Source organism: Saccopteryx bilineata, chromosome 3 (genome assembly GCF_036850765.1).
Source record: "Saccopteryx bilineata isolate mSacBil1 chromosome 3, mSacBil1_pri_phased_curated, whole genome shotgun sequence".
In the NCBI taxonomy this organism is placed as follows: Eukaryota; Metazoa; Chordata; class Mammalia; order Chiroptera; family Emballonuridae; genus Saccopteryx; species Saccopteryx bilineata.
In genome coordinates, this window is record NC_089492.1 from 100,218,022 (window position 1) to 100,237,824 (window position 19,803).

The 19,803-nt window shown below is 35.8% G+C and overlaps 1 protein-coding gene across 1 annotated transcript in view; it reads left to right on the forward strand.

The window, feature by feature from the left end:
* PLEKHH2 (pleckstrin homology, MyTH4 and FERM domain containing H2) overlaps positions 1 to 19,803 on the forward strand; it is a 111,127-nt gene that overhangs the window by 38,201 nt on the left and 53,123 nt on the right. The window contains exons 7-14 of the mRNA XM_066267027.1: positions 2,165 to 2,350; positions 4,071 to 5,029; positions 7,874 to 7,949; positions 9,554 to 9,648; positions 10,657 to 10,801; positions 18,284 to 18,420; positions 18,525 to 18,635; positions 18,804 to 18,890. Coding sequence (XP_066123124.1) covers positions 2,165 to 2,350; positions 4,071 to 5,029; positions 7,874 to 7,949; positions 9,554 to 9,648; positions 10,657 to 10,801; positions 18,284 to 18,420; positions 18,525 to 18,635; positions 18,804 to 18,890 — 1,796 coding nt within the window. The remainder of the gene's footprint in view (positions 1 to 2,164; positions 2,351 to 4,070; positions 5,030 to 7,873; positions 7,950 to 9,553; positions 9,649 to 10,656; positions 10,802 to 18,283; positions 18,421 to 18,524; positions 18,636 to 18,803; positions 18,891 to 19,803) is intronic.

Genomic DNA, 19,803 nt, shown 5'->3' on the forward strand with positions numbered 1-19,803 from the left:
TAGTTGACTATTGAACAATCTGCAGGTTGGGAGGTTAATCCCTGTGCAGTTGAAAATCTCCCAAAACTTAAGTTGTCCCTCAGTATCTGTGGGGGATTGGTTCTAGGATTCCCTGCAGATACCAAAATACAGGGATGCTCAAGTTCCCTACATAAAATGGTATACATCAATGCATATAGTCAGCCATCCACATCCAAGGACTCCTGACCACGAATGGAAAATAGTACAGTTATTTATTGGAAAAAAAATCTGTGTGTAAGTGAATTGGTGCAGTCAAAAACATGTTGTTCAAGGGTCATCTGTACCTTAAACATATATATGCATGTATACGATTATTAAACTATTATGAATTAGTTCTATGTGAGATAATCAACATGAAAGTATAAAAGATACATCTGAGGGTATACACTATATAATGATATTTTCCTTTAATTGTACACAATTTTCAGTTGCTATTTAACTTAACCTTTGGTGCTCTCCGAAAGTTAAGAATTTAATTTTTTTGAAAAGTTTTATTACTCTCACTGGATCTCCATTCTTTTGATCTTACAAGCAGCAGTGTTACATATCCTACAAGATTAATTAAATCCATAATTAGGTGCTTTCATAATCACTCTACTAGCTATTTAAATTCCCTACGCAGAAGCTGCCCCTTCCCTTTCTTTCCTCTGCAGAAGAGATTAAGGCTCTCCATATTATGGTCATCATAGACCAAGCCCCTCCTTCTGTTTTCTCATGAAAAACATACTAACAACTACAATAAGCAAAAGTTATCACAGTAATGTGATATTTGCTCCAGTGATGGTCTAAATATCCTTTGTTTTTCTTGACACCCAAGATTATGGTCCCTTTTTCCTCGCCATTAGTAGCATTACTGCATAATCAGCAAAATTAAACAAGTAGGACTACATCATATTAAAACTTCTGTACCGCAAAGAAAACTATCAATAAAATGAAAAGGTAACTCGCTAACTGGGAAAAAATACTTGCAAATTATGTATCCAAAATATATGTATAAAAAAACTCATACTATTCAATAGAACAGCAATAAAAAACAATCTGATTAAAAAATGAGCAGAGAATCTGAATAGACATTTTTCCAAAGAAGATATATACAGATGGCCAACAGACACATGAAAAGATGCTTAACATCACTAATCATCAGGGAAATGCAAAACGGCAATGAGATAACACCTTACACATGCCAGAATGACTATTATCATTGGAGTTAAAGACTAGAAATAACAAATGTTAGCAAGAAGGTGGAGGAAAGGGAATCCTTATACACTGTTAGTAATGTGAATTGGCTCAGCCACTCTCGAAAAGAATATGCAGGTTTTTCAAAAAGTTAAAAGTAGAAATACAATATGGTTTAGCAATTCTACTTTTGTGTATTTATCCACAAAAAATGAAAACACTAATTCAAAAAGATATATGCACCTCCATATTCATTGCATATTATTTATGGTAACCAAGATAGGAAAACAATTTAAGTGTCTATTGATGGGTGAATGGATAAAGAAGCTACGGTTATATGTGTGGAATATTACTCAGCCATAAAAAAGAATGAAATCAGCCTGACCTGTGGTGGCACAGTGGATCAAGCATCGACCTGGAATGCTGAGGTCGCTGGTTCAAAACCCTGGGCTTGCCTGGTCAAGGCACATACAGGAGTTGATGCTTCCTGCTCCTCCCCCCTTCTCTCTCTGTCTGTCTCTCTCTCTCTCTCTCTGTCTCTCTTCTCTAAAATGAATAAATAAAAATAATTTTAAAAAAAGAATGAAATCTTGGCATTTGCCACAACATGGGTGGACTGCAGCGGCATTATGCTAAGTGAAATAAGTCAGAAAAAAAAAGACAAATAACTTGTGGTCTTTAATATATGGAATCTAAAACTAAATAAATAAAATTTAAAAATTAAGCTCATAGACACAGAGAACAGATTAGTGGTTGCCAGAGGCAAGGGATAGGAAAATGAGAGAAATGGTTGAAAAATTTTTTAAATTAATTGAATAATAAAAGGGGAAAAAAAGATGACCTTTAGGATTTTCAGGCTTCGTTTTTCTGGTATAAGGAGTGATTTGTCCAAGTTTTAATGTTTTGATTCTGTTTAGCAAACTGTTATGAAAAATTCAAATCTTGATTTTGATGGATGATCTTGCAGAAGTTCAAGGGAAGAAGTCATCCAGTGTTTCTACACCAAAGCTTTTGGAAGGCCAGCGCCTAAGCAGTTTGACCTTTGGGTGCTTTTTATCCCGAGCAAGGAGTCCTCCTCAAGTAGTAAAATCTGAGGAGATGAACAAGATATCATCTAAAGAACCCGAGTTCACGGAAGGAAAAGATGCAGAAGGTATTTATGGACTAGCTGAATTTGCTTTAACATTTTTTTAAAAGGGAAAAATCATTTATTAAGATTAATCCTCAAATAGTTAATTTTCTTTTTTTTTAATTTTTTCATCCCTCAAAAGGGTAAATATTCAAAATCTATCTGGATGATTCATCCTAGTTTCCATTTATTTTTTTTTCTTGATAACTTGATGTCTCAAGAGAATATTTTTAGAGAGCAGTATGGCATTTAACTGTGTATCTAGTTATCTTTGTTTTTTCTGAGAGTCTTTGCCAATGATGCAGTGAGGAAATTGATTTTCCCCTCTTGCTACTTCTTCCTGCAGTAGGAAGTGATGATATTTCAAGTTAAAAAGTTTATATTTGTACTTACATGGCACTTGTAAGTACAGATCAGAACTGTCAATGTTCTATTTGTGATTTATTTAAAATATTTTTAAATTACCTAATATTAAATAGGACACTGCAAACTTATAAAGAAAAAGAACACCAGGGGAGAATTTTGGCTTTCTCTTTATTGCTTCAAAGGGGAAAATATTTGCTTAAATGTTAAAACCCTGGGCCTGTCCTATTTTTTTAGTCTCAAAACCCCTGCAAATCTTGCCTTTTTGTGCGGTTGCTGGCTTCGCCACTACTGTGACTTTTCCCCAGGTATTTCAGGGAGACTTGGATTTGCATCTTCTCTGTTTTCAGTTCCTGCTTCCATCCCCCAAAGGAGAAAAATTATAGCCCTAGAAGTCCATGCTTGATTATGGAATTCTGAAAACTATTTAATGGTTTTACAATAAGAAGGCTCTTTTGCCACTCACTTTTATGCCATTACTTGCATTTATTTGTTTTGTCTTTTTGAGAAGTCATTTTAATTTCCTTCCCACTTTCTAACAGTCCAGTATAGCTCAGTATAGCTGAGGTTGCCTATACTGAATCTTTTGTTCATTTGCAAATTGCCTGATACTAAATTATCGAGTTTATTTATTCAGCCTTTATTTCTTTAGTTATGAAGGTCATATCTGTGTTTTTATGTTTTTAAAGTTTCTTTTGCAGTTTTCAATCTAAATTTTGAGCTCACTGTTTCTGAAGCCAATAGTTTATTCTGTTAATTATGTTATAAACAAAATAAGCCGTATTTAAAGACGTTTTTAGAAGAGTGTTAGTCTTATTATAAAAACACATTTTTTAGCTATGATTAAACAAAAAGTAGAGGGAGGAAAGCCTTTCGCTGTTTATGTTTTCTTCATGGTTTTGCATATTTCATGTATTGGAGTTTGGGAACAAATTTTTTTATTTAAATTATATTTATTATGTTTAAATTTACTTATGATAATTTTGAAATATAATTGAAAGAGAGCTGTTATTTTCTTTGCTTCTAAAATAGATTTAATGATACTTCCATTTTTTTAGGGGCCACTTTCTTTGATAGTTAGTGTTGCCCTAGTTCACATTTTGTTTCTTTTATTATCTCTTAAACTATTGTCAGTCCTGTCCCCCACATGTTTATTTGTAAAAAGTAGTTTAATGTTTATACTATGCTATTGAAGTTTTAGGGCTCCATGTTTTATATAAAGCTTATCATTTCTAAACTTGGGTGAAAGAAAAGGATCATGTAAATTAATTTTATTCTTATGAAAACTCCAGTTTTTACAATGGAGTTACTTAAAGCTAAATGTATACAGAAGGATCATATTATTAAAGGCAATGTGCCAATACAATATATGCTTTTCTAGAAATGGAAATTCCAGAAAAGTCTGTCGATAACCAAATTCAAGAAAACAACCGAGGTCAGAGAACATCGCATCAAACCCCTTGTGTGCCGGAACAGAATCGGAAAATGAGGACAAGCTTTGGTACAGACGGCGGAGTATCCCAGAACTCTGGGGCTCCGGTGAGTGACTGGAGTTCCGACGAGGAAGACGGGAGCAAAGGAAGATCCAAGTCCAGGTACACATCCACCCTGTCCAGTCACACCTCGGAGGAAGGGGTCCAGTGTAGCAGGATGGGCAGTGAGACGTATTTGACAGCGTCTGACGACAGCAGTTCGATATTTGAAGAAGAGACTTTTGGCATAAAGATACCAGAACACAAGAAGCTATATTCTTGGCAACAGGAAGCACAATGGAAAGCTCAAAACAGCCTTCTTGGAAAGGGAAATTCTGAAACAAGTAAAAAGCACGACAGTTCCTCAGATGAACTAAATAAAAAATTTCAGTCTCAGAGACTGGATTATTCATCTTCATCAAGTGAGGCCAACACCCCAAGCCCTATTTTGACCCCAGCTTTGACTCCAAAGCATCCTAACCTACTTCCTGGAAAAGGATCACAATTAGCGCCTTCATCAAACCTGCCAGCCCCAAAGTTAAGGATTCCTAATGTTTTCAGTATAAGTGTAGCACTGGCTAAAAGGCACTTAAGCCAGCCACAGTTAAGTTCCGATAGGATGTTTGGTACAAACAGAAATGCTATAAGCATGATACGACCACTGAGACCTCAGGAAACAGACCTGGATCTTGTTGATGGTGACAGTACAGAAATTTTAGAGAATATGGACACCAGCTGTGATGATGGACTGTTTTCTTATGACTCCCTGGAATCCCCAATTTCAGATGACCAGGAGATGGGTGACTCAGCAAAGAAGGCGGCATGCAGCAAACCTCCAACTCCCCCCCTGCACCGTTTTCCCTCCTGGGTAAATTATATTGCTGTGTGTGACACATGCACACGACTGTTTTCTTAACACTTATTTTCAGGTTTTACGTTCTTTTCCTGTTTCTTTTCAAGTCCAGCTTTGGTCTGACAATTCCCAGTTTTCAGGATGTAATTTCCCCTTCACTTTCTCACTGAGTTCTGAATCATTTGAGAAGTAAAGCAAGGATAAGACAGATGGGAGGTCAAAATACTGCCTTTTACTGATAAAACTGATTTTAGAGACTTGATAGGCAAATGAGCTTTTCCAGTACTGGACTTTGGAGTTAGCTCATTTATTCACCAGTTGGTGTTGGGCCACCACAGGCTTCTGCCAGTGAGACCTAGACCCTCTAAAACTTACAACCTAGAGCAAGAACAAATGGTTGTTTCTTGCATGTAGCTACTTCTCAAGAGAAAGGAGAAAGAAAGGTGCTTGACTCTGCATGTCCAGTTTCTTCTTCTAAGCTTACCAATCACATTAAGCCACTCCTCTTCCTTGGAGAGAGATCAGGAGTGTTCAATTACTGGAGCTCCCTCCACAGGGGTGGGGAAGAAAGGTTCCTTTTAAACTGTGTAATACTCATGGGCGACTTCTCAACAGGATGCTTCACTCTTATTGGTCATCATTTTTGAACTTAATTATTTACTTGATTGGCTTTAAGAGAAATTTGATTTTACTCTTCATGAGCTTATAAATCCATTAATTTAACCAAAAATGTCTTCCTGTACACCCAAAATAGATTGAAATTTCTTCCATTGAAACATTGACCATCAATACAACAATTAACCCATCAATTATATGATTCTTCTTAGGAATTACTAGAGGAAAAATAAATTCTTTCTATATTTGAAACAAAGTGAAATGATCTGTAGATTTAAGTTTTCCTTTTCATATTGACATAATTTAACCCTTGGCCTTGAGAGAAACATCTTGACTGTAGGAATTTTTGTTTTTTGGAGTCATGTTCTGATACTATTATTTTTTATGTTGTGAGCAAAGCAATTTTAAGCAAATTAAGAAGACCCTGTTTTCCTAGTATAAAGGCAGACCTTGAGCTGTATCTGCTTTTATTACTTTCAGAAGACCCTTTCATTGCAGTGTCCTTATGAAACTGTCTGCAGTTCATTACCAAATTCTGGACAGTGGTGGGGTGGGGTGCAGGGGATGGAGGTTATTGGCATGTGAATCTCTGGAATTCCAATTATGTTACCCTTTAGGCAGAGAGGAGTTGAAATTTTGCATCTTTTTATTATGTTGAGATTTCCAGAGATTTAAGTTAGGCTTTCAAGTTCATTTTCGTTGGCAAACCATTTTTTTTCCTTTTTTTTGACTCATTTTTCCTTGTCTTCTGAAACTGTTTAGTCCTGAAAAAGTATTATTGTTTTTCAAAAACCTTTTTAGCAGACTGGCAAAATTTGAGGCTTTATTTCTGTTTACTGGTGTTTTCAGGTTACAGGAAAAAGAGATGTATTCTAAGTACCTCAATTTATGAGAGTTTATTTTAAGGGGTTTTGACTGCTTATTTTAAGGATTTTTAAGAGTTTATTTTATTAAAAAAAAGAGTTTATTTTAAGGATCTTTGAGGGGTTTATTTAAGACATAGCCCATCCTTATTGAACTTGAATATCATTCAAAATACAGTAGTCACTCTAGTGGGACAGCATGTGATGATTCCATAGCACCTTTGATAGTCAGCTCCTTGGACACAGGTGACACCATTGCCCCTGGTCCAGTGGCAGCTTGTCCTCTCCTGTCTACAGTGATTCTGCTTCTCTCACTACTACTTACTCCCCACCACTCTCTCAAGTCTTCTAACTGCCTCATAGCTCCTGCTTACTGCCTTATTTTATATGTCTTTCTGTTCTGCTGACTCTGCTGTTTGTCTCTCTTGTGTGTATCTCACAATCACACACTCAAAGAAACTGCATCTAAGTCATTCAATCAGCCACTCTTTAATCCGAAGAGTCTTAGATAGTTAGAGATCTCATGCCTGTTACCTTACAGGCCACTGACTAGCGCAGTCTTGAGCAGGGCTGCCTTAGTTGCCCACTATACCGTGGTCCAGACCACCATGCCCAGTTAGGTGCATGTCAAAGCTCGGGACATGGTGATCTATGCGTTAGGAACAACCTGGAGTCCCTTTTCTCACAGGGAGCTGGGCTAATAGCTTTCTTAGTACCCAATTCAGAGAACTCTCTAAGAGAGGGAGAGAAAGCAAAATAACAATCTGCTTTTGGAACAAGATAATATTACAAATTCCATTGGAATCCCCAAATTCTTCAATTACTTGACCTCAGGTGTTTCCTCTATTTCATTGAAATAGGAAGGTGGTAGCACTTAATGCAACTCTCTGTGATTTCTGATTTCAAGTTTTTTCTTTCTTTTTTATTTAACCATATTCTAGAATGGCAGAATATTAGAGGTAATATTTATGTGTAGTCAATGATTATGAATGTTTTCTGGCTTCCTGTTACAGCCCTTCAAGGTTTCCCCTTTTCTTTCTTTAACCATATTCTAGGACGGTAGAATATTAAAGGTGGTGTGTAAGTATAGTCAGTGATTGATTGTGAGTATGCTTTCTCTTACTTTTTCCTATCTCTTCAAAAGAATTTGAAATAGCAAGCAAAAATTTGGGAACAAAGATAAATAATGGAATGACTAATGGATGGAAAAAACCTCTGCAGTGCTATTCACAGTGGCATATTTTAGTTGGCAATGATGACAGTTTTATAATAATGCTGTACTCTAGTGAATATTAAATGAAGAACAAATGAAAAGCATGTGTATTGAAAGTAATCATTTCTTTGCCTTAAATATCCAGTTTAAATCTCTCTTTTACATTAGGAAAGCAGAATTTATGCTGTAGCCAAATCAGGCATTCGAATGTCTGAGGCCTTCAATATGGAGAATGTTAATAAAAGTAAGTAATTTTGCATGCTACCACATGGATGAACCTAGAGGACATCATGCTGAGGGAAATAAGCAGTCACAAAAAGATGAACGCAGTCTGATTCCATTTATATAGAGTATCTAAAGTAGTCAGATTCATAGAAACATAAAGTAGGATACTAGTTACTGGGGGGTTGGGAGAGGGAAAGGGGGAGTCATTGTTTAACCCTTTGAGTAGTACGAACGTTCATGTACATTCTTGTGCCTCCTGACCATCCAGAGTACGATTGTAACAAAAATTTTTATTTTAAAAATGTGTAAGGCAACATTTAAAAAAGGCAAATGTATGTTGTTCTTGTTTCCATAAACTGGTTATCAAACAAACATGGTTTTAAGTTAATATAACTGGAACTGGAACTAATTTCATTTTTTGAAAAAGGACTCACTCCTGGGGCTCAGTGAGCATGGAAAAAACTCACTACTCAAAGGGTTAATGGGTATAGAGTTTCAGATTTGTAAGATAAAACATTATCAAGATCAGATCCACAACAATGTGTATATACTTAACAGTAACTAAACTTAAAATGTTTATAGTGGTAAATTTTGCTATATGGTTGTTGTTTTTAACTACAATAAAGTTTTTAAAAAAATAAGGATTTTGCACTGCTGTTTCACTAGCCAAGAACTTCCTAAATGTCTAAATGATAGAATAATAGAATTATTTAAACTTTCATAAAGTGATTTCTAGGATTGCTGACTTATATTTTAAAATTTGTGTTATTCAGTATAGGGGCACACAAACGGTCAGCTGTCATGTAGAGTCTACCTCATTATATTTTTACCTGAAAAAGACTAAGGCAAAGAAACTATGGAATTTCAGTTGTTTAAAGTAAAAATATTAGTCTCTGTTTTTTTCCAAAGTTTAAAACACATTTCTCTCTATTTTCTCTTCCTTCCTTTCTTCCTTCCTTTCTCCCTCCCTCTCTCACCCTCTCCCTCACTTTCTCTCTTTCATCAAAAAAACATTATAAAGGCAACACATGCCCATTATAAAAAAAAAATCATGAAGAACTTTCTAGAATAAAGAGAAATTTTCCTGTAGTTTCTTCTACCTATCCTACCACTAATCTATATCTCAGAGGTAACCACTGATGTTCTATTGCTTTCCAACTAGCTCAGGTTCTTACCATTTAGGAAATTATATTCTAACCAGTTAGCAATGAGGTTCACCTAATAATGGCTTAAGAATGATGATGTTTTAGCGCTATCTCAGTAATAGGGCTATGAATAATCAGAGAATGTCTTCATAGGGTACTGCGCACTGAATGAGTCAGCACGTGTTTGTACTTATTTCTGTCCATCTTGAGCTGGATGGAGAAATTGAAGCTAAGATCCTTGTACAGTCTAATCAGGAAACAAGTACACATGAGGAGATAATGAACCATGTAACAGTGTAGAATAAAACCTGAAATTTTCATAATTCTTATAATAGACTATATAGTGAATAATCATGTGTGTTGACCCAATTTTTCTTTTAATTGGAAATTTTGTTAATTCACATTCATAAGAAATAGACCTAAGTGCTGATTAGAAGTTTTGGGTATTTTTTTTTAATAATTTTGTTTTTTGTTTCAGATTCTGTTGTGATGCTTTCCTATACCACATCAGGACTTTATACCTCACTGATATACAAGAATATGACAACCCCAGTGTATACAACTTTGAAGGGGGTAACTCATTATCATTACTGTTAAACGTATGGTTCTCTTCATGATAGATAAGAAAACTGCTTATTAAAGCTCTAGATTCCATTCTTGTCAGTTTACAGACTCTCCCTTTATAGGGAGTTTTAGAAGTTCACTCTAATATAACATAAAAAGATAAGAAATGGAAAGATCTGGAGAAGATATTTATTCTTATCAGTATTTGAGGTCTGAGTCCATTTTTGTTATGTCCCATGATATACTCTGCCTCCTCCATGGCTTAGTTAATTGTTCAAAGGAAATATATTTCGAATGCTGTAATGAAAACTCCTGATTTATAAATATCTTTGTATCACTGCCAGGGTTTCCCTCCCTTGCTTGAAGTACCTAATTAAAATAAGCAGTGAAATAAGCCAGTCAGCGAAAGACAAGTACCATATGATTTCACTCCTATGTGGAATCTAATGAACTGAATGAACAAACAAGCAAAATAGAGACAGACTCATACATTGATAGCAGGCTGACAGCTGGCAGGGTGAGGGGCAGGTTGGGCAAGAGGGGTAAAGGAATTGAGTTGAAAAAGGACGACAAGAAAGAAAAAACTCATGGACACAAACAACAGTGTGGGGGGAAGGTGGAGCAGGGTAAATGGTGATGGACAAAGACTTGAACGTGGTGGGGGGTGGATACACTGTATGTTGTATGAAGACGTGTTGTAGAATTGTGCACCTGAAACTTGTATAATTTTGTTAAACAGTGTCACCCCAATAAATTCAATTAGAGAATTGAAAATTAAATAAAGAAAATAAGTATCGTCAGGTATTCATGGCCTTATGTTTTCAGGAATCTTTTCTAATTGACAAACGCCTTGCTAATTAGATTTTGAGACTTAACATGACTTAGGTAATGGCAAAATATATTCTTGTATTCCTTCAAAAATGTTATTCCATGACTTCTTTTGGTAAAATATTCTATTTCTAAAGAGAGAGGTAACTTTAGAAATGGACTCATAGAGGCTGTTCTGCTTTTCTTTAGAAGGCGACCCAAATAAGCAGCAGCCCATTCCTGGATGACTCGTCTGGGTCCGAGGAAGAAGACAGTTCCAGATCCAGCTCCCGGACTTCCGAGTCAGACACGCGCAGTCGGAGTGGGCCAGGCAGCCCCAGAGCCATGAAACGAGGTGAGAGAAAGTCTCAGGCATACAAGACAACTCCAAATAATTCACAATACTTACTGGGACTTTTATCTTCATGGTAAGATTTTTTTAAGTACTTGTTTTAAACCACAGTGAAAAGAGAATTAGCCTAGGACTAAGAATTTATATTCTCAATTCTCTTTGTGCTTTTAGAGTAGCAACCAGACTTTTTTATTTAACCATCCATTTTGTGTAAAATCCTTGGCCAACATGAGATTTCTCTTTTGAATCTTTTGAATAATTTATGGGAGAGACTTATTTCAGATAAATTTGTTGCACTGTTAAATGGCAATAAATACATCTAGGAATTTGGTGGTCGCCTGACCAGATGGTGGCACAGTGGATAGAGCATCAGCCTGAGATGCTGAGGACCCAGGTTTGAAACCCCGAGGTTGCCGACTTGAGCTCAGGCTCATCTGGCCTGAACATGGGATCACAGACATGACCCCATGGTTTCTGGCTTGAACCCAAAGGTCCTTGGCTTGAAGCCCAAGGTTACTGGCTTGAGTCCAAGGTCACTGGCTTGAGCAAGGGTCACTCACTCTGCTGGAACCCTCCACCCCAGTTAAGACACATATTTAGAAAGCAATCAATGGACAGTTAAGGTACTGCAATGAAGGATTGATGATTCTCATCTCATTTCTTTCTGTCTGTCTGTCCCTGTCTGTCCCCCTGCCTCTCTCTCACTAAAGAAAAAGAAGAAAAAGAATTTGGTGGTTGTTCTGATATTAAAATGGAAACCAACAAAAAATTTACTTTGGATATGTTTATGTTTTTTATGGACTTTGAAGTAATTGTTGGTGTAGGTAAAGAGTACAGAGAGATCTCATCACCTTAAATGGCATCTATATTTACAAAAGCCTTTAGTTCACTATAATATGTATGTGTGTGTGTGTGCAGTGGTGGGATTCAGCTGGCTCGCACCAGTTCAGGGTTCAGCAGAAACAACATCTAATTTTTTGTTGAGTTCAGTGAACCGGTTGTTAAAATGGCTCTTGTTTTTTTTTTTTTTTTTAATAAATTTTTATTAATGGTAATGGGATGACATTAATAAATCAGGGTACATATATTCAAAGAAAACATGTCTAGGTTATTTTGTCATCAAATTATGTTGCAAACCCCTCGCCCAAAGTCAGATTGTCCTCCGTCACCCTCTATCTAGTTCTGTGCCCCTCCCCCTCCCCCTAACTCTCTCCCTCCCTCCCATGTCCTCCCTCCCCCCCCACCCTTGGTAACCACCACTCTTGTCCATGTCTCTTAGTCTCATTTTTATGTTCCACCAATGTATGGAATCATGTAGTTCTTGTTTTTTTCTGATTTGCTTATTTCACTCATAATGTTATCAAGATCCCACCATTTTGCTGTAAATGATCTGATGTCATCATTTCTTATGGCTGAGTAGTATTCCATAGTGTATATGTGCCACATCTTCTTTATCCAGTCTTCTATTGAAGGGCTTTTTGGTTGTTTCCATGTCTTGGCCACTGTGAACAGTGCTGCAATGAACATGGGGCTACATGTGTCTTCACGTATCAATGTTTCTGAGGTTTTGGGGTATATACCCAGTAGAGGGATTGCTGGGTCATAAGGTAGTTCTATTTGCAGTTTTTTGAGGAACCACCATACTTTCCTCCATAATGGTTGTACTACTTTACAGTCCCACCAACAGTGAATGAGGGTTCCTTTTTCTCCACAGCCTCTCCAACATTTGCTATTACCCGTCTTGTTGATAATAGCTAATCTAACAGGAGTGAGGTGGTATCTCATTGTAGTTTTGATTTGCATTTCTCTAATAACTAATGAAGCTGAGCATCTTTTCATATATCTGTTGGCCATTTGTATCTCTTCCTGGGAGAAGTGTCTGTTCATGTCCTCTTCCCATTTTTTTATTGGATTGTTTGTTTGTTTGTTGTTGAGTTTTATGAGTTCTTTGTAAATTTTGGATATTAGGCCCTTATCTGAGCTGTCGTTTGAAAATATCAGTTCCCATATAGTTGGCTGTTTATTTTGATATCAGTTTCTCTTGCTGAGCAAAAACTTTTAATTCTGATGTAGTCCCATTCATTTATCTTTGCCTTCACTTCTCTTGCCATTGGAGTCAAGTTCATAAAATGTTCTTTAAAACCCAGGTCCATGATTTTAGTACCTATGTCTTCTTCTATGTACTTTATTGTTTCAGGTCTTATATTTAGGTCTTTGATCCATTTTGAATTAATTTTAGTACACGGGGACAGGCTGTAGTCGAGTTTCATTCTTTTGCATGTGGCTTTCCAGTTTTCCCAACACCATTTGTTGAAGAGGCTTTCTTTTCTCCATTGTGTGTTGTTGACCCCTTTATCAAAGATTATTTGACCATATATATGTGGTTTTATTTCTGGGCTTTCTATTCTGTTCCATTGGTCTGAGTGTCTATTTTTTTGCCAATACCATGCTGTTTTGATTATCGTGGCCCTATAATATAGTTTAAAGTCAGGTATTGTAATGCCCCCAGCTTCATTCTTTTTCCTTAGGATTGTTTTGGCTATTCGGGGTTTTTTATAGTTCCATATAAATCTGATGATTTTTTGTTCCATTTCTTTAAAAAATCTCATAGGGATTTTGATGGGAATTGCATTAAATTTGTATATTGCTTTGGGTAATATGGCCATTTTGATTATATTTATTCTTCCTATCCAAGAACAAGGAATATTTTTCCATCTCATTGTATCTTTTTCGATTTCCCTTAACAATGCTTTGTAATTTTCATTATATAGGTCCTTTACGTTCTTTGTTATGTTTATTCCTAGGTATTTTATTTTTTTTGTTGCAATCGTGAAGGGGATTATTTTTTTGAGTTCGTTTTCTAATATTTCATTGTTGGCATATAGAAAGGCTATGGACTTTTGTATGTTAATTTTGTATCCTGCGACCTTACTGTATTGGTTTATTGTTTCTAATAATCTTTTTGTGGAGTCCTTCGGGTTTTCGATGTATAGGATCATATCATCAGCAAAAAGTGATAGCTTTACTTCTTCTTTTCCGATATGGATGCCTTTTATTTCTTTGTCTTGTCTGATTGCTCTGGCCAGAACTTCTAGCACCACGTTGAATAAGAGTGGAGAGAGTGGACAACCCTGTCTTGTTCCTGATTTAAGGTAGAAAGTCCTCAGTTTTATGCCGTTTAATAGGATGTTGGCTGATGGTTTATCATATATGGCCTTTATCATGTTGAGATATTTTCCTTCTATACCCATTTTGTTGAGAGTCTTAAACATAAAATTGTGTTGTATTTTATCAAAAGCCTTTTCTGCATCTATTGATAAGATCATGTGGTTTTTGTTCTTTGTTTTGTTGATATGGTGTATTACGTTAACCGTTTTGCGTATGTTAAACCATCCTTGAGATTCTGGGATGAATCCCACTTGATCATGATGTATTATTTTTTTAATATGTTGTTGTATTCGGTTTGCCAGTATTTTGTTTAGTATTTTAGCATCTGTATTCATTAGAGATATTGGTCTGTAGTTTTCTTTCTTTGTGCCATCCTTGCCAGGTTTTGGTATGAGGGTTATGTTGGCCTCATAAAATGTGTTTGGAAGTATTGCTTCTTCTTCAATTTTTTGGAAGACTTTGAGTAGAATAGGAACCAAGTCTTCTTTGAATGTTTGATAGAATTCACTAGTATAACCGTCTGGGCCTGGACTTTTATTTTTGGGGAGATTTTTAATAGTTTTTTCTATTTCCTCCCTGCTGATTGGTCTGTTTAGGCTTTCTGCTTCTTCATGACTCAGTCTAGGAAGGTTGTATTGTTCTAGGAATTTATCCATTTCTTCTAGATTGTTGTATTTGGTGGCATATAATTTTTCATAGTATTCTACAATAATTCTTTGTATTTCTATGATGTCTGTGGTGATCTCTCCTCTTTCATTTTGGATTTTATTTATTTGAGTCCTGTGTCTTTTTTCCTTGGTGAGTCTTGCCAAGGGTTTGTCAATTTTGTTGATCTTTTCAAAGAACCAGCTCCTTGTTTTATTGATTTTTTCTATAGTTTTTCTGTTCTCTATTTCATTTATTTCTGCTCTGATTTTTATTATCTCCTTTCTTCGGCTGGTTTTGGGTTGTCTTTGTTCTTCTTTTTCTAGTTCCTTAAGGTGTGAAGTTAAGTGGTTTACTTCGGCTCTCTCTTGTTTGTTCATATAGGCCTGAAGTGATATGAACTTTCCTCTTATTACTGCTTTTGCTGCATCCCAGAGATTCTGATATGTCGTATTTTCATTTTCATTTGTCTGTATATATCTTTTGATTTCTGCACTTATTTCTTCTTTGACCCATTCATTTTTTAGAAGTATGTTGTTTAGTTTCCACATTTTTGTGGGTTTTTCCCCCTCTTTTTTGCAGTTGAATTCTAGTTTCAAGGCTTTATGATCAGAAAATATGCTTGGTACAATTTCAATTTTTCTAAATTTGCTGATATTGTCTTTGTGGCCCAACATATGGTCAATTCTTGAGAATGTTCCATGTACACTAGAGAAAAATGTATAGTCTGTCGCTTTGGGATGAAGTGTCCTGTAGATGTCTATCATATCCAGGTGTTCTAGTATTTCGTTTAAGGCCACTATATCTTTATTGATTCTCTGTTTGGATGACCGATCTAGAGCCGTCAGCGGTGTATTGAGGTCTCCAAGTATGATTGTATTTTTGTTAGTTTTTGTTTTAAGGTCAATAAGTAGCTGTCTTATATATTTTGGTGCTCCTTGGTTTGGTGCATATATATTAAGGATTGTTATGTCTTCTTGATTCAACTTCCCCTTAATCATTATGAAATGACCATTTTTGTCTCTGAGTACTTTTTCTGTCTTGTAGTCAGCATTATTAGATATGAGTATTGCTACACCTGCTTTTTTTTGGGTGTTGTTTGCTTGGAGTATTGTTTTCCAGCCTTTCACTTTGAATTTGTTTTTATCCTTGTTGCTTAGATGTGTTTCTTGTAGGCAGCATATAGTTGGATTTTCTTTTTTAATCCATTCTGCTACTCTGTGTCTTTTTATTGGTAAGTTTAATCCATTTACATTTAGTGTAATTATTGACACTTGTGGGTTCCCTACTGCCATTTTATAAATTGCTTTCTGTTAGTTTTGTATCTAGTTTGATTCTTCTCTTTTGTTTTTCTATCATTTGTTTTTGTTTGTTTGTGTTCCATACTTCTTTCCTCTGTTGCTACCTTTTTTAAGTCAAGTGTTTTTGTGGTGGTTTAAAATGGCTCTTGTAATCAGGGTTCTCTCTAAGGTGTGTGCTGGTGAAGCTGTCCAATGTGAAATCACAAATTTACATTCCTTACTCTTTTTTTTAATGTTTATCTGTGCAACAGCATATTCCAAGCACACATAGTAATGTTCATTCTGTCCATAGGTGAAAAAATTTGACAGAACTATGTTTGTAATGTTTATTTATTTCATAAAACTCATTATACCTTTGATGGAATACTACATTTTAACTCCCTTGCATTTGTTACTTCAGTAAACAAACATAATACCGTAAAGAGAAAAAGTGCCAAGCAACCAGGGGGTGACAAGCTGTCATTGGAAATATTTTAAATAATAGTTTCATTGTTTTTTATCAGGTATTATTTTATATTTTTTCATTAATATTTTAAAACTCTAAGAAAGGGTTTTAAATATGACATAATCTAGTTTTGTGTACCTCTTTTATTGTTCTTATTTAAGTATTAGATACATGAAATAATAAATTACCATTCAGTATATCATTTTTTTATACTTAAAATGGCCATTAGGGCAGAGAATGGTTAAATCATTTGAATCTCACCCGTGTGTGTGTGTGTGTGTGTGTGTGTGTGTGTGTGTGTGTGTGTTGGTTTTCAAACTGTAGTCCATGGAACCCTTAGGTATTCCCAAACCCCTTGGTTTCAAAGGGAGTTTCTCAGCTTTCATAGGTTTAGTATTTTGGGCTTCCACTGGTCTCTTTGCTCTTACCTTGATCCCTGACATCTAGAATCAGATTGCATTACACTTTTGCTCAAAACACTTCAAGGATTCAAAATGACTATAGGGTGTTACATGATTCTTTTATGTCCTTCCTCATCTCCTTTATTCTTCTCCTTCACTCAGCTCTAGCCACACTGCTGTTCTTGGAATGTTCCCAACGTGCTTTTATTTCAGGACCTTTGCACTGGTTGTTTCCTCTGCTTGGTATTCTTCACCCAGATGTCTCTGTGGCTAACTGTCGCCCCTTCAGTGCTTGTGCCAACACTGCCTTCTTGGTAGCATCTACACTGACCACGCCATTCAAGTGCAGTCCTTTGCCCTCTCCCACTGCTGGGTTGTTTTTTTAAAATTCCCTTTAGTCTACTCTATGTATTATTTTTCCACAGGACTAGCTGCTTGTTTTTTTATCTGTCTCCCCTAACTAGAATCTAATTTCCACAAGGGCAGAAAATGTTCTGTTAGGCACCTAGGGTGGTACCTAACATAAGGGGGCTGGAGCTGGGAGCCTGAGATTTGCTCTCCAACATTGCCCCTGCCTTGGACAAATCCTTTAATCTCTGGATCTTAGTCTTAGAGAATGAGAGAATTAACTAAGATAATCTCTAAGGTCCATTTTAGATCTAAATTTCTATTATTCCATATAAATAAAGATATTACTTTTATCACAGTTGTTACCTGTCTCATTCAAATAAATAATAGTAATGATATAGTGTCATTGTCCTGATGTCCCTTAACTGTTAAATGCTTTTAAAAAATTGTTAGAATAACTGTAATGAATAATGGCCTAAGTCTTTGATTTTATATAATATATGCAAAATCACCATTTTAGTGACCCTCTAAATGTAACTTACAGTTTTCCAGTCTTTTTCTGTAAAGGCAAGTGAGTTACTGTGAACAAGATCCCTTGAATTTTATTTTATAGCTGCCAGCAAAATGAAATAGTCTGTTTAAATCTTTAATTCATATTGCTTGTCTTTTAAAAGAGATTTTTAAAATCTATAAACTAGTAGTGTTGGACTTATATAAAAAAATACCACTGAAATTGTGGGATTTTTTATAAATGTGAATTATTTTAAAAGCGATTACAAAAAGTAAGTGGTGAGTGTGAAAATCTTGATAAATTAAGATTAAAGTTGTTTGTTTATATATCAGAATATAACATCACATATTTAACCTTAATAAAAGATACATTTGTAGACTATTGCATATATTTTATATCTGTAAAAATAGCTTTGCTTGTTTTTTTTTCGCTTATGTTCCAAATACTATTTATATTCCTTGATTCCTTAAAGATTTGCATGTTAGTCCTTATCCTGTAGTTCTGTTTTCCACTTCAAAAGCTCTTCATGTCCAAAGGCATGAGAATAAGTCTAGCGTAAGAAGGTTTATTGTTTAAGAATAGCCGTATCCTTAGGAGGACTTATAGCCCGCCATTGTACCACCTAATTATTAAATATTGATTTGCTGTATTTCTTTAATCATCTAGGTGTGTCTCTCTCTTCTGTGGCTTCCGAAAGTGATTATGCTATTCCCCCAGACGCTTACTCCACAGACACAGAGTACTCACAGCCGGAGCAGAAGCTCCCGAAGACTTGCTCGTCCTCCAGTGATAACGGGAAAAATGTAAACGCTGCATCAGTGTTGTATTTTTTTTTTTAATGAATGAATCTGTTAGTTGGAGCTTTCAAAGGAAACTTAAATACTTTTTAAAATCTCTTTTTAATTAGGAACCTCTGGAAAAATCTGGCTATTTGTTAAAAATGAGTGGTAAAGTCAAGACTTGGAAGCGGAGATGGTTTGTTCTTAAAGGTGGTGAATTACTTTACTACAAATCTCCGGTGAGTGGAAAGTGCTTGCTATTTGGAACTGAATTCCTTAAACTAGGATTCAGACTCCTTATGGATTTTCTTCCCTGTGCTGTTACTAATCATCCAAAGCACTTCTTACTATCACTGTTACGGATAACCACTTTTCACTTTGCGTTTGGTTTTCTTCCTTCCATACAGAGTGATGTAATTAGGAAACCCCAGGGCCATATTGAACTTAGTGCATCCTGCAGTATTTTAAGAGGAGATAACAAACAAACAGTTCAGGTACTTTTTAAAAACTTTCTTTCTTGTATCATGCAAAACTCAATTCTCAGTTATTCAAACTAATAGAGCGGAAGATTGGATAAATCACTTTGGGTTAAGCTTGATGACTCAGAAGTACATGAAACCCCAGGAGTTCTTGGTTAAAGCTATAACATATGCTGAGTTTGCGCTCTGTGAATCCCCACTACACTTCATTTCCCTTTATCATTTACACTTCTCTTTCCCTAGATTTTATCTCCCAGCTGGTCTCAGCTCTCAAACTGTCCAGCTATTTTAAGGGAGGGTCATCTGGTACATGAATTCCCAAGAAGATGTTAGTAATTTAATATATATTAAATCCAGGGGTGTTTACATTTTAAGACAGAACTGAAAAATGACAGTTCTTCTATGAACTTCAGATGCTGTTTACACTTACATGGGAAGGATATTGGTGAGCAGAGGGGCTGGACTAGTTCCCACCAAGTCACACCATAGAGGTAGCTGCTGCCCATTTCATTCACAGATAGGCCAGTCTTGACAGAATCCTGTTAAATTTAAAAGGCAGTCTATTGAGATAGCTTGGTATATGTGATTTAAATCCAAACACTTGATTTCTGAAATGCCTTTAATAATTATTAGTTTTTTATCTTGCTCCTTGGAAGGGTAGCCTTCAACATTTATCAGAAAGATACATTATCAATGTTTCCAGTGGCTAATACCTGAGAACTGCCCAAAACTGTAGAAGGGAGACTCAGGGAAAGGTTTCTCTTGGAGCATGGCTGATAAGAATAATTTGTAAGCTGCTTAAATAGCTGGAAGATTTGAAATATGCTTCATTTGAAACTGAAAAGTTGCAAGTTTATAATGCCTGATCATGTTAGTGCCAAGCATTTCTCTTCTATGCAAGATCTTGTTTTATTTATAATTGATTTCT